At 43.5% G+C, this 15666-nt stretch overlaps 1 protein-coding gene across 5 annotated transcripts in view; it reads right to left on the bottom strand.

The window, feature by feature from the left end:
- SIDT1 (SID1 transmembrane family member 1) overlaps positions 1–15666 on the bottom strand; it is a 103857-nt gene that overhangs the window by 11352 nt on the left and 76839 nt on the right. For all 5 annotated transcript variants that reach the window (XM_066241299.1, XM_066241300.1, XM_066241301.1 and 2 more), the window contains 9 exons: positions 13595–13666; positions 12099–12244; positions 11305–11378; positions 10245–10311; positions 7995–8068; positions 6912–7035; positions 6673–6790; positions 3889–4025; positions 2465–2573 (listed from right to left, as the gene is read on the bottom strand). In XM_066241299.1, coding sequence (XP_066097396.1) covers positions 2465–2573; positions 3889–4025; positions 6673–6790; positions 6912–7035; positions 7995–8068; positions 10245–10311; positions 11305–11378; positions 12099–12244; positions 13595–13666 — 921 coding nt within the window. The remainder of the gene's footprint in view (positions 1–2464; positions 2574–3888; positions 4026–6672; positions 6791–6911; positions 7036–7994; positions 8069–10244; positions 10312–11304; positions 11379–12098; positions 12245–13594; positions 13667–15666) is intronic.

Genomic DNA, 15666 nt, shown 5'->3' with positions numbered 1-15666 from the left:
CGGTAACTGCTTCCTGTCTGCCCTTTTGGGCTTATGGGTGAAAAAGCTTCTCAGCTATGAACCCAGAGTTACCATGCTATCCCTTTCATTCTTCTCCTGAGACCCTGACAGATATATTCCATGGCCATAATACGTTTCTTCTTTTAAAAAGGTAAACTAAGTCAGCATTGCAAACTGTAAGGGGTAAAGTTGGTATAAATATATAAAAATGGTCGCCATTACATATACGGTCGTCCTACCCTTACTCTTGGTTTTGCTTTTCACAGGTTCAGTTACCTGTGGTCAACTGGGGTCGGAAATACTAAATGAAATATTCCAGAAATGAACAGCTCATAGGTCCTAAATTGCGTGCTAGTCTGGGTAGTGTGGTGAAATCTTGTGTGTCGTCACTCATCCCTTTGCCCAGCATCTCCGTGCTGTAAACCCAGCCTGCTCGTTAGTGACGTAGTAGCCGTCTTGGTTACTGGATGGACTGTCGTGGTATCTTGACGCTTGTGTTCCAGTCACCCTTTCCTGAATAATGGCCGCAGAGCACAAGCATATTGGATGCTGGCAATTTGGATATGTCAAAGAAAAGTCGTAAGTGCTTTCTTGAAGTGAAACGATGAGTACAGTACAATAAGATATTTTGAGAGAGTGACCACATTCACAAAACTTGTACTACAGTAATTGTTTTAATTGTTCTATTTTATTATTAGTTACTGTTAATCTCTTATTGTACCTAATTTATAGATTAGACTTTATCATAAACATGTCTGTATGGGGTAAAACATAGTGTCTGTTGGGTTTGGCACTATCCATGGTGCAGTCAGGCATCCATGGGGGACATGGGACATATTTCCCACAGGTGCGAGGCCGGGGGGTGGACTACGGCATCTGTATTCAATTTTGCTTTTCCAACGCTGGGAGAACCCAGAGCAATAATGCTTCGACTTAATTTTCCTTTTGAAAGTTGACTTTGTATGATTTAGTTCCCCTTTGAGTCTGGAGGATGGGAAATGCCAGGGCACCAGACCAACTGTCCTACACAGCCGGCTGATGCTCCTTGGGGGATGTGGCGAGGCGCTGGCTACGCTAATGCCAGGGTAAATCTACTGACCATGCCAACAGGGAACCGAAACTGCCAAAATAAGAACAGATTTCATTCAGTCTTCTACTCTTAAATGAGCCACTTGTGTAGGTAGATAGCGTCACTCTGAGACCCGGAGAAGAGGGTCTTATATTCTAGAGGCCTTCAGTCCCCACTGAGTGAGGAGCCTGCAGCGCAAGGGGACTACTCCTTTTCCTTCTAGACCACACTCTGAATTCCTGGACCCCAGAGTTCCCTGCCCAGCTGGCCTTGAGCCTGCCCTTGGAGTCTGCATAGCCCCGTCCCTGGTCTGTCTTCCTGAGGGCAGACGGCACCATGACAGTAGGTACTTCTAGGGCCAAGGAGTGGCTATTTGGGTGTTGAACAACGGTATCCATATGCATACCTGTGAGGCTGCTAGGATGAGGACAGAGACAAAGGGGAGAAGAAAAAAGAGGAAGGGACTGAAGACCAACTTTCCTGTAGAGCCATGTTCTAGGAGCCTAAAACTTCTGCATTCAAACCTGGACTGTCTGGGTCATAGCGAAGGCATATTATATTTACCTGTCTGCTTGGTCTTCCTTCCTGTTTTTCCAAGTAGTTTTATTTTTAATCTGCTTTGTCACTTTAAAACTTTTATACCTATGATATGTGAGCTTTTATTTGCAATCTTGCCTTGGGATCTGCAAATATTAGGAGTGGGCCTATGTTTATATATAATGTTTTTTCTTGACATAGGAAATATGGTATTTAAGTCTGACTTTATGGACCTTAAAATGACTGGGAAAAGTTAAATACTCCAAGATGACTGGCCTGCTCCCATGTATGATGACTGACCAACAGCAGATCAGAAGCTGCTCTTCTAATAATGTGTAATAATGTTCTAATAATAATAATAACGTGTGATAATGTTCACATTGTCAGAGGGAGTCCGAGGGTGTCCTACCTCTAAGACTGGCGAGCTGGTCTCAAAGAGTTCTAATCCCAGAATTTGAAAATAATATATAATTCATTCTTGATAACTATTTATCACAGTTAAAGAAGTGATCCTTTTAAATGCTACAAAGTAAAACTAGGCGGAACTAGTGGTATGGTAATCATATTATTCTGCAAATGCACTTTCAAAGTTTGGTGATGATAAGGGATTTGGGACTTGGAGCTGGAGTATGCCCCTGCTGTCAGGTATCGTGAGCTTCGTCTCTCAGGCGACTAGAACTAGTGTTAACAGTTTATTGCAATCCAATGAGCGAGAGGAAGCTTTTGGAGAGAATATATGCTATTAAACGCAACACAGTTCAGAGCATACATTCACAATGACCAGTAACACTTCTGTTTAGGATCAGGGAAAACCAAGTGTTCTCAGTGTGGTTGGTAGAGAGGTTATAGGCCACTTACCTATCTTGAAACGACCCATATAGTAGATCTGGGTGCTGAGGGCCAGCGAGGCTAGTATATGGATCACGGAGAAGATGACCCAGAACCACACGTCATTTTTTCCAAACACCTAGGAGTAAAGATGGAAGTTACTGTCGTCGGGGTTTTCCCCAGAGAATTTTCTATAGTCAGCTCCCATGTCTGCATAAGAAGCCAAAACCTGAGCTGTGCATGCTCTTCTGTTTCTTCTCCCTTCTCTGACCTCATAGGGTCCAACCATACCCGGGGCGGGAAAATGAATGGCCACCTGGCCAGATAAAAATAGAAAAGGGAAGAAACAGGTGAGGCAGCTGAACACCGTGGTGAAGGGTAATAGGTTTAAAGTTGGGGGCTACTGCTCTTCAGACAACTGTGGACAATGAACACTTGTCCACGCACATTTAGAAAATGGTTTCTAATCTTTTAAGTAGGTCTTTCCAATCTTATACATGTCTGTTTGATTCTCACATGAGTGAGGTCCCAGATTTATATTAAAACCCTTCAGGGGTAGTTTTACAGATACTAATTACATTATAAAAATAACTACCTAGCTCCTAGACCCTGGCTGGTTTGCTAAGTAGATAGAGTATTGGCCTGGCATGTGGAAGTCCTGGGTTTAATCCCCAGTCATGGCACACATGAGAAGCAACCATCTGATTCTCTTTCTCCCCTCTCCCCTTTTCTCTCTCTTCCCCTCTCACAGCCAGTGGCTCTGGCCCTGGGCACTGAGGATAGCTTGGTTGATTTGAGCATCAGCCCCAGATGGGGGTTGCTGCGTGGATCCTGGTGGGGTGGATGCAGGAGTTTTCTCTCTTATACCTGCTCCTCTCACTAAAAAATAAAAGGTCTTGGCCAATTGGCTCAGTGGATAGAGTACTGGCCGGGTGTATGGAAGTCCCAGTTTGATTCCTGGTCAGAGCACACATGAGAAGTGTCCAGCTGCTTCTCTCTCCCTCCCTCTCCCTTTTCTCTCTCTCTTCTTTTCCTTCTTCCCCTCCCACAGCCAATGGCTCAACTGGTTTAAGTGTCAGTCTGGGGTGCTGAGGATGGCTCACTTAGTCCGAGCACATCAGCCTCAAGTGCCAAAAACAGCTTGGTTGATTTGAGCATTAGCCGCAGACAGGGGTTGCTGGGTGGATCCCAGTAAGGGTGCATGCAGGAGTCTGTCTCACTATCTCCCTTCCTCTCACTTAAAATAACAAAACAACAACAACAACAACAACAAAAACTACCTAAATTACTAAATAAAATGCCACAAATGGATCAATGATGACAGTGTCATGAACCAAGGATTATGCTTAATTTAATTCTGTTCACCTGAGCTCCCCAAAACAAGCAAAAAACAGAAAACCTCTCAAGAGGGTACTTTTTGAAAGGGAGGCTGAAGGCCGTGGGGAGGGACGCACCACTCCGAGGACGGTGAGTGTGATGACCAACGCAAAGGAGGCGTAGGCAGCGTAGGCGCTGGCGTTGATGTCTGGGTGGCGGGTCTGGTAGAGCTTCAGCATGCAGAGGCCGGCGATCATGTACATGAAGGAGGTGTCTGAGGGCGCAGAGGAAGAGCCAACACCATCAGGATCCAGTGGGCAACAGACAGACTTCTCCTCAGCTTGGGGAAACTCCTTCCCTCAGGCCTGGGGGTATGTGTTGCCCTCAGACTGTGTGGTGACCTCCAACATGCCTGTCTCCCAGGCATTTTCTCTAGGAAACCCCTCATACTCCACTTCTGAATCCCTCCGAAACTCATCCTAGTTTCACAAAAGAAAATGATCTGATCATATATGATTACTTGACTCTCCCAGCTTGCCAGAGTATTTGTGTTTAAGAGCTGGTGTTCAACACCAATAAGAAAAGAAGCCCTATTGGTGACAGTTAAGGCAGTGTGACAATAAAATGAGTCCTAGGTGGGTGTGGGAGGTTCTTCTCAGCATCTGGAAATATAATTACATTGATTATTGCTCCTGTGTAGTTTATAGCCTACAGATGGAAAACAGCTAGAAATTAAATGTGGCTTAGCTGCATAAGAGTTATGGAAATGCAAATTGAAAGAACAATACAGTAGTCCATGTTACTCAAAAATCTAATAAAAATTTAAATGTCTGACAATAACACATGGCCGTGGTGAAGTGGGGAGATCGGAACTCTCATCCAGCTAGCAAGAGTGGGAACGAATATTCTAGAAAGAAATTTGTACTTTCTGGTAAAAGAGAAGATGCATCTTTTCCATTGCAGGTGACCCCAAAATTCTGCATCTAGGTATCCCAGAGCAGCTCTCTCACATGTACACAGAGATGTACACAAGGATGTCTATGGCGGCACTGTCTGTAACTGCAAATTACTGGTACCATCTGAAGGTTGTTCAATAGAAGAGTTGATAAATGTGGTATATTTCTGGTACAGACTATGACAATTTTTAAAAATAAGTGAAGTAGCTGTCTTGATTCAATATTGATAAATCTTGAAAACATGTTGTTGAATGAAAAAAAGAGGGTTTCAGAACACAATGTGGTAGATTAATATCAATTTACTATAAATGTAGTAAAACTATAAAAACTAGAAGAATAAATACCACGTTAATCATAGTTGTTTCTCCGGGGAAGGAAAGAGGGGACTATGTTTAGAAAGCAGTTCAAAAAAGGACTTCAACTTTACACAATATTTACTAAAAAGTAGATTTAAAGCAAATATTTTATTTTTTAAATTATTATTATTATTTTTTGTATTCTTCTGAAGTGAGAAGTGGGGAGGCAAAGAGACAGACTCCCGCATGTGCCTGACTGGGATCCACCCGGCAAGCCCACCAGGGGGCGTTCCTCCATTGTAACCGGAGTCACTTTAGCACCTGAAGTGGAGGCCATGGAGCCATCCTTAGCGCCCAGGCCAACTTACCTCCAATGAATGGAGCCTTGGCTGCAGGAGAGGAAGAGAGAAATAGAGAGAAAGGAGAGGGGGAATGGCAGAGAAGCAGATGAGTGCTTCTCCTGTGTGCCCTGGCTGGGAATCAAACCTGGGACATTCACATGCTGGGCCGATGCTCTACCACTGAGCCAACTGGCCAGGGCCTAAAGCAAATATTTAAAAATATTGGCATTTGTTCATTCTGCATGGTGAATGATATTGCTCTCTCTAGTTTTCCCTATGAAAAATGTTTTCTACTTTTGAAAAATTAAGATGTTATAAACAATTTCTGTGGTGTTCTAAGTTAACAACCAGGGGCTGGAGCACAAACATGAAAATGACTGTTTTAAAATCCTTAGTCTGAGTGCAGAGAACATTGTTAATTGCCTGCTACCAGCATCAGCTCTTTCCTCCTCCTTCCTGACAGCATCTCAGCGCTAACGTAAATTTCTTAGCCTCGTTTTCAATTTAGAAATGCTCACCCTTCCAGCCAATTTGCTCCAGGAAGGCTAACCTCACCCCTGGTCCCAGGGATGGGTCCAGTTGACTTAAAGGCAATCCCATCTCTTTTGCCACCATGATTGGTGTAGCAACCCAAGTCTGAGCTAACCAGCACCAAGAGAATGAGTCTGGAATGGGCTCATGACTGTTCAAGCTATTGAGGTGTGAGGGGACGTTATCTGGGGTTTTAGAAAAGAAGTTTCCTTGCTCTTAGATGAAGGCTTCTGGACGCCAGATTGCTGTGTCCTCCAGACATCACGGGTGGAGCCAGGAAGCCAGACCTGCTGTAGCTATATCTGCCACTCTGAGTTCCCTGATAGCCTGAGAATAAGAGCAACATGTGAGGAGTAGAGCCTGAGCCACTGGCCCTTTCCACCTCTGGAGTTTCAGACTGTGGGCTCATAAATGTCTTTATTATTTAATTCGATTTGAATTGGCTTTTCTATTACGTTCATCCCAAAGCAGTCAAACTGCAAAATTGAGCCAAGTTACACTGAAGGACCTTTCTTGACACTCGTCGGTGAATTCTATCTGACAGGCCGCCTCCTGCTTAGTCCAGGCCCACTTGCAGATCATTCAGTGTTGAGAGTTTTCTAGTCTAAAAGGTGGTTAGGGAGAAAAAATAGTACAATATATGGAAACCATGCCCTGTGGTGAGGTGCCCTTCGAACATTTTAGCTCATGTAAAATGTCATTTAATTCTTGCAAGTATGACCTTGGCACTTTTCAGAGAGTCCTAGAATAAGACTCTTATAACTCAAATCTGTGTGGCTGATATAAATTATAATTACCAAATTGGAAGTTGGAGTAATTAGGGCAGATGTGGTAACAAGCACTGAGCACTCCTTCCATCATCAATGCGATGCCCATAGCGTAGAAGAGACCGAAGTGTTTGGGAATCCCATACTCCTGAAAGAGGAGAAAGCGTGGTCAGTAGAAAGATACCGGTGAATGGCAACCACAGAATCTGGAAGATCTGAGTCAATACCCTTCTTAGCTCCCACTTCCCGTTTACCCACCCCCTTCTCACCATGGCAAAGATGTCCTTGGCCTCCAGGGCTCTTCGATGGAGAACGTCCCGCCGCAAAACTATCAGCAGGAAGAGGAATCCCAGGAGCACATGCCCTAGGTTACTGAGAATGTTGTTGAAGGCACTAAAGGGATGAGAGAGAAACTGAGTCAGGCAGTCAAAGAGATTTAGGGAACGAATGCATGAATTAGCGAAGGAACTCAGCCCTGGTGTTCTTCACCGCTAACCTTTTCATAAGATTCCAGGACTGGAACGTCATCAGAGCTCATCTTTAGTCTTTCATTTTAGAATGCTTAGCCTGTAAAATGGGTGCATTTTCTCTTGGGGTGCCCACTGTTCTCCCCTAACACCCTCCCAATCCCCTCTGGTCCCAGTGGCACTGGTGTGGAATGAATCCTGGAAAACAGATGCCCCAAAGATGGCCATTTGGCCAAGTGTTTCAGCTACACTGGGAGAGGAAGTTCTCAAAGATGGGCCCATGTTATGTGTCAACACTTGGCTCTGTAGGTGTGAATTTCAGGACAAGTGTTAGCTGGTCACAATCAATGGTTTTAATTTAGGAAACTTAGGCTAGTTCAGTTCTAAAGTAAGTAGCCAGGCTCCCAACCCCCAGGCAAATGCTGTATACACTTCTGGTGGATACAGCAGGTGTGGGTTCAGGTTCCTATCTCACTAACAGCTGAGCGATCTTCAGCACGTCCTTACCTTTCGAAGCCTTAGTATCACCATCCATAAAGGGGGATGGTAATAATTACATGATTTTTCTCATGAAGTTGTTTAATGGACTGAATGCACTAGCAGCTCGTGCCCACGGAAGGGTGTCATCACAACTAGGGGCCTCACGTTTTCAAAAGCATCCCTGTCCTGAGCTCAGCAGGTTATTCTTAGGAGTATTTTTTGAGGCCCCATGCAGGAATAAGAGAAGCACATCTGGCCTCAAGTTCTTGATTTCATTCCTCTTTATTAACAACTGGGGTAGTTTCCCACAGATTACTTTAAAGTATTTTTAAAAAACTGGAATCACAACATTACACAGAAAGGCATTTCTAAAAGCCTCACGGGCAATCAGTAGACTAGACTTACCTCAGGACACCAAGGGGGTGAGCACAGAGGAAGTTGTAGTAGCAGATGTCCTGGTTTCCAGTGACATTTAACACCTGCAAGATCAAGACCAGGATGAGGAGATGCAGTTTTCTGCATTCCCAAGCCACACCTGAAGTCATAAAGCCCCTGCTCACAATGACACACTGGCAGTGATTGACGGTGTAACCAGCACCGCTTCCCATCAGGGCCGCCATTACCCGCAGCCTTTACAGCAGGGCACATTTCCTTTGAATGCTACCATCTTGCTTTCAATGGAAATGTTTTGTTTCCCCATTATATGACATCAGAGTATAGTTCAATTAAGTACGTTTCCTTTGTTCTCATGATAAAAGGAGTATCAGAGGATGTTAGAGGAGTATCAAAGGCATGCCTATTAGGAGTGTTGTGATGTATCCTATTAGGAGTGCTGTGATACATCCTATCTGTTACGTGAATGCTGGGAGGTTATGAAGCTGTCCCATCCTCTGTGGAAGTGATAACCATGGGGCAGGCAGACACAAGGACATGGTGTTCAGTTTTCCGTACTTATCACCATTTCTATCATTAAGAACCTTCTTAGACCACAGCACATCTATGTCTTCTGACAAGGCCCCAAAATATTCAGAGAACACATATTTAAATTATAAACTGTGGTATTCAGACCTCATAAAGTCCTTGTCCTTATAATGTAATATGTATGGAATTGGCCAAATATTATGGCTCTCAAACGTGACTGTACATTGGGATCACTGGGAGATTAATCAATACTGATCCTAGTTCCACTCTAAGAGACACTGATCTAATCGCTGTACTATACAGCTTGGACACTGGGACTTTTAAAAGTTCCCCAGATGATTTTAATGCAAAGCACTGCATTAGAAACATCTCCAACCTCGTGCTATTTTAAACAGGCTTTCTCATGTAGAATAAATTCTAGAGAAGGTCACTTAAGTGACCTGAATCCTTGGGTTCTATGAAGGATTAGAAGGGATTCTCAAGCTGGTTTAATTATTATTTTTGTTTAGCTATGTTTCTTTTTTAATTTTAGTTTTTATTTTGTTTTCTTTAATTTAATATTTTATCAGTTATATATATATTATATATATATATATAATATATATATATATATATTTTTTTTCCCCCCCTGAAGCTGGAAACGGGGAGAGAGAGTCAGACAGACTCCCGCATGTGCCCAACCGGGATCCACCCGGCACGCCCACCAGGGACCACGCTCTGCCCACCAGGGGGCGATGCTCTGCCCCTCCGGGCGTCGCTCTGCCGCAACCAAAGCCACTCTAGCGCCTGGGGCAGAGGCCAAGGAGCCATCCCCAGCGCCCGGGCCATCTTTGCTCCAATGGAGCCTTGGCTGCGGGAGGGGAAGAAAGAGACAGAGAGGAAGGGGGGGGGGTGGAGAAGCAAATGGGCGCTTCTCCTACGTGCCCTGGCCGGGAATCAAACCTGGGTCCCCCGCACGCCAGGCCGACGCTCTACCGCTGAGCCAACCGGCCAGGGCCAATATTTTATTAGTTTTATGAAGCTGTTTTTACTTTTACAAAAAAATATTCCTCTTACTGAGAGGGCACAGGCTAAATGAGACATCAGGTTTCTTTGTTTTGGTCCGGAACTTTATTTACTCTACTCATTATCCTATGATGGCCAAAAGTTCAGAATGGTAAAAACCAGACACAATTGATAGACAACTATGATTGAATGAGTTCAAGATAATAATTTTAGCTTGGTAGACAAAATAACACAAGTGGTCCCAGGTCCCTCTGTCGTAAAACAATTGGGAATTATATTTTAAGGTCAAAAATGAAGCATTAGAGAAGTCCAATTATTGTAGAACCCAAATGGGAAATAATTTTTTTTTATAAATAAATTTTTATTAATTTTAATGGGGTGACATCAATAAATCAGGGTACATATATTCAAAGAAAACATGTCCAGGTTATCTTGTCATTCAATTATGTTGCATACCCATCACCCAAAGTCAGATTGTCCTCTGTCACCTTCTATCTAGTTTTCTTTGTGCCCCTCCCCCTCCCCCTCCCTCCTTCTTACCCCCCCCCCCCCCGCCATAACCACCACACTCTGTCCATGTCTCTTAGTCTCGTTTTTATGTCCCACTGATGTATGGAAGGGAAATAATTTTTGGGCCAATCCCAAGTTATACCTTTCTCTGCATGTCGCAGCAAAGATTTCCCCCCTGCAGTATGAAAGGTTGGGTTCTGGGCCCAGGGCAGCACTTACTGTCTGGTAGGTGATGACCAGCTGAATCACGGGCAGTGCATAGAACACAGCGATAGTGATGATATTCCTATGCAGGCAGAAAGAGTCAGAAGTGGTTATTTCCAAATTAACAAGGGAATCTTTGTTCATTTTTTAAAAAAGAACGCTTTCAACCCCATAACTCCCTAGTCCACACACAAAAGCAATTAGAAACTGATAATGTGGATCTTGTTTCTCCGGTCATTTGAAAAACATTGGAAATAATACTTGCTTCCGGTTTAACCAAATCATTGAGAACCTATCTCTTAAGGATGATGTTAGAGTAAAAGTGGTCACAACGTCAGTAATGGGAGATGGATCACACAAAGGGGTGTGGCTCTCTTAGATTCCTCTTAGTTCCAAAATGAATGTCCTACAATGAAATTCCATGTGGCCCCCATGGTCCCTTGTTTTCCTCTAATATCTGTATCCAATTAAAGAGAAAATAATTCTGGAGAGAAAAGAATGGGAAGATCTGTCACAGTGTCAGCCTGGGGTTTCTGAGGGGAGGGAGGGGTCCCTGTCAGGCATCTCAGCTTCACAGCCTGAAGGGAGTTCGCATCTGTGTGTCTGACCATTGCAGGTCCATTTAACACTAGCCGGTGTATCGTCTCCTCCCAGGGTCGTTTCCAGCTACTCTGAGATGCTGACGGCCTCTAGTCCTGGAAATCCCTGGTTTTCCCAAGAGCAAGGCCTGCTGAGGAGAGTAGGGAATGGCCGCAGTTTAGCGTGGCTCATGCAAAGTGGTGACATTAATGTTACTATTGTTACATTAGCCTTCTGGAAGAGCATTTAATGAGCTCTCTACACATATGGGAATCTACCACCACTCTTATTTTTCCCTTGTATTTATTTAATTTAGGGCTAGTTGCCTTTTGTAGTTTATTTTTGTTTTTCCTATGGAATGTGGCATGGACCCTTACAACACCTATATCTGTGCCTCATTTGACATTGCAACCTGTGATATAAGTGACTGTACCTTAAACAAAGAAAACTTAAATTTTAATAAAGATAACTATCACCCTCCTGGTCATCTACTCACCAAAAATAAATCTTATATTTTTTGCTGACAATTCTGCGGTCCTTTCTGGACAGATCAGACAGGTAAAGGAACATCTGGGAAGTCAAATAAGAAGAGAATGCAAAACTCTACTTGCTTTTTCTGCACAAGATATAAGAGGATAGAGAGCTTTCCAACGTTAAGTTCCATCTCTTACTAGGAATTACAATAATTTAACCAGATTTTTAAAAAATTTTACTTATACCAGGGTACTTTAATAAACATCCTAGCATCACTTATAATATTAAGGACTAGCTGATGTGGGAAAACCATTGGGAGCCGAATGCTTCTTATATCTCAAGAATTGATTTCTCGATTTTCAGAGATGTCTAGAGTGTGGTCTTGAATAGTAAGACTGAAACTGGACAATTCACCTTCATATCCCTTATTGGATACGGCCCAATACAATAACTATATACCAGAAAGAGACAGGCTTTCCTCCTGAATGATGAGATGTACAAAACCAGAAAGTTTTTCCAGCTGCAACCCTCAGTGAATCTTTTCTTCCATCCCTGTTGAGTCCCTTTCTCCTTTATTGTCCACAAGCTGACACTTCAGCCCCTGAGGGTGTTTTACTGCTCTATTCTCTTTAATGCTCTCATTTTCTTCCTCCAGAAAGAAGTGCTAATTAGAGTATTGCTTTTAGTCAATAGTTATATTTCTTCTAAAAAACACCCTGGAAAATTTGACTTCTCTTGAAAGGGAAAAAAATAAAGGAAACTAAGGCTTTGCCGAAGTTGTATTCAACTGCCAAATTTTCTGCCAGGCACAATTACCTTGGTCCGGATAACGTTCTTATCACTCTCAATGTCTGGCATGGTGTCGAAGTCACTCTCCTCCACGGAGCTGTCCGAGTCCGACTGGCACGGCTGCCCACCATCAGAGGAGGATACCTGCCTGCCAGGGCTGGAGCTTGACTCCTCTGAAACAGAAAATGCTCATCTGCCTTTCACAGCCAGGAAGAACCCCGGGGGCCCATTCTTCTCTGCAAAAATCACAGTGCTGACTCATACTTGAAAATGTTACTAAAAACTCACTACCCATTAACACATGATCCTTCTCTCAATTCCTTCCCAATGCACTTTTAATTTTCCTCTTCTGTTTTTATATTGAAATTGTCTATTTCGAGGGCTGAATACATATCAAAAATAATCTAAAGACATCTGCGGTTAACTATTGAATGCAAAGATAAATGCTATATTTCATGTTTCATATTTAAAATATGAACATAAATATATAAATACATATTCATGCATATAGTTATGTATAGTATCTACCACATGTACATGTAAGCACACACATACCCAGCAGCTATACAAGGCTTGTGGATAAAGTATGTGCCCACGGCAATCTGCCACCTGCCTCATCTAGGATTACATAACGTACACAACATTCTCAGGAAGAGGAGTCCTTGTGTTCCCGTGAATGCTTCCCAGAGCAGATGGAGATTTGTGCAGCTTGATGAACACATGAGCTGAGCCTACCTTCCTTTTTATTTCTTCTGTTTATAGATGGTTAAACAAAACAAAAAATCCTTGTTCTGGCAGAGCCAGAATTAAGCTGCCTGCACTGAGCCCACGTGCTTCTCAAAGTTACAGAAAAATAGGTCGGAACACAGGCTCCCCAGCCCCTCTGCACTGACATTTTGAGGTGCGCCATTCACACACCTATAAGCGTCCTGGAAGTGCATGGAAGCATTGGACACTCCTACTCTGACAGGACTGGGCTGGGGAGTCTGTTCCTCTCAGGCCACTACACGAACACTGAGGGTTGCCGTGTGAGTGACTGGGTGGCAGTGAGCACGGTCAATTATGAAGTCAGCCCAAATGAGAGGCTGTTAGGCTTCAGCCATGTTCACCTGCAGCTCAGCCTGAGTCTTCTGCTTGCCCTTACTCCACTGAAACCTGAGAATGAAACAACGGGTCAACTGAGGTTGAGCTCCCTGACAGCAGACTCTGACACATCTTTCAAGGCCTAAAGTCAGGCTGGGTATGAAAAAAACCCCTTGGGAACCTTGGGAGTTGATGACAACCCCTGTAGGAAATTCTGCCCAAGTGTGGTCAGCAGATGCAAGAAACAGAATAGTAGAACAGAAAGATGTTGGAACTGGAAGGAACCTTTCAGGTCACCAACCAATTTATCTTTAAAGACAATACAATCTTATGTGACGACTGCTCGCCCACTCTCACAGTTATTAGTGGCTGGAGGGCCTTTGCATCCTATTCTCTGGAGAATTAGGAAACACTGCCATGAATGGACTCATAGGAAATACCTATTGCCCCATAATTGCTCCCTTCAGGGGTGCTGGCCGCAATGGGATGTGACACCACCATACTTCCAGAGCCTGTTGGAAAGCAAAGCAAAGCAGAGAGTCAAACACGTTATGTCCAGCTGCTAAAACAAAAGAACACCACATCACTTTCGGTTGTTTAAATGATCAGGGCACACCATATTATAAGTATGATATGCTTTTCACTCTAATGCAGGAGTCACCTAACTATGGCCTGTAAGCCAGATCTAGCCTGCCACCTATTTTTGTATGGCCCTTAAACTAAGAATGATTTTTAAATTATTAGAGGGAAAATTAAAAAAAAATAATATTTCATGACAAGTAAAAACTCTAGGAAACCCATATTCCAGTATTCATATATAAAATTAAGTTGAAATATATTCCACGTATTTAGGTATGTCTGTGGCTGCAATAGCAGAGTCGAGCAGCTGCGACAGAGACTATGTGGCAAAGCTTAAAACAGTTACTATTTGGAGAAAAGTTACTTTTAGAGAAAAGCTGCTGGTTCTCGCCTGACAGAATTTTAGAATCACAAGAACAAAGGATTGTGGGTCCTGAGTCACTGTGAGGATGACCACCACTGAATAAAAATATCAGAAAGAAACGCATGGGATTAAGGCACAGTAATTTGGAGGGTTGTTTGTTATCACAGTCAGCAGTTCCCTCACTAGAGGCAGAGAAAGCCCAGATCGGAAAGGAAACTGCTGCACTCCTTGGAGCAATAAATAACGACAGCATGAGCTGAGGATGTAGATGAACATTGGTTATTTTGAGGGATATTTAGAAGGTAGAATAGGTGTATCTATTGCCAAGTGGTTGTTGTCAGTGAGAGAAAAATAGTCTTTAAAAAGATACTCCTCAAATTTTTGCAGTGAGGTCCTCCTTGCAACAAGGAAAGTGGACTCATTCCTCTGAGAATCTGGAGGTCTTCTGGAGCCACCCCACCACAAGCATCAGAGAAAAATATCTCCTAACTTTCTCACTGGTTATTAGGCAAGACACTATCCCATTGAGTGTATCCATTTGTGAGAGTTAGGTGGAGCTGAACACAGCAGAAACTGTACCTAAGCAGGTAGCTAGGCAGTTTCTGACTCTGACTTAGTATCACCATATTTCCAGGAGCCACGTTCATCTGTGGGGATGCATGAGAATACTTCTTCACTACCTTCTGAGCTTTGCCAAGGGGCTGGAATATTGTCCAGCTGGTGGGAGTCCCTTTCTTTCTTTTTTATTAAGATGAGAGGAGGGGATATAGTGAGGCAGACTTCTGCATGCACTCCGAATGGGATCCACCTGGCAACCCAGTCTGGGACAATGCTTGAGTACTGAGTTATTTTTAGTGCCTGAGGCCACATGCTCAGACCAACCCAGCTATCCTCAGCACCCAGGTCCATGCTCGAACTAATTGAGCCACTGGCTGTAAGGGGGTGGGGGGGGGAGAGGGAGAGAATAGGGGAGAGAAGCAGATGGGTACTTCTCCTGAGTGCCCTGACTGGGAATTGAACCTAAGACGTTTATATGCCTAGTCAACACTCTCTCCACTGAGCCACCAGCCAGGGCCTGGTGGCAGTTTCTTATTGAAATCTTCTTTCTGACAGATGAGATTGCTTGTGTCACAATCCAGGCAAAAAAATCTCTGAGTTAATTTGTCAGTTTCTTGTACTGTTGCAAGGAAATATATTTTCAGTGAAGACACACGATTGAGAATATTCTTTAATATCCTCACTGTAAATGTATTTTCATTTTTCATTGAAAACTTAGTTCATTAGAGCTCACATTCACACTATAGTGTGTAACATAGGTAAAAAGAATCAAAAGCCTCAAGCATTTCATCATTTGTCACGGCCAACACTCTTCATCCAGCTCTCAAACTTCATTTCTGCTGGTGGGCGGTAAAAACATTTACAATCTTGCCTGACCAGGCAATGGCGCAGTGGATAGAACATTGGCCGGGATTGCTGAGGCTCCAGGTTCAGAACTCCAAGGTCACTGGCTTGAGTGTGGGCTCATCAGCTTGAGTAGGGGCTCACAGGCTTGAGTGCAGGCTCACTGGC

Source organism: Saccopteryx bilineata, chromosome 8 (genome assembly GCF_036850765.1).
Source record: "Saccopteryx bilineata isolate mSacBil1 chromosome 8, mSacBil1_pri_phased_curated, whole genome shotgun sequence".
Taxonomy (NCBI): domain Eukaryota; kingdom Metazoa; phylum Chordata; class Mammalia; order Chiroptera; family Emballonuridae; genus Saccopteryx; species Saccopteryx bilineata.
This window is presented reverse-complemented; position numbering and strand designations above follow the sequence as displayed.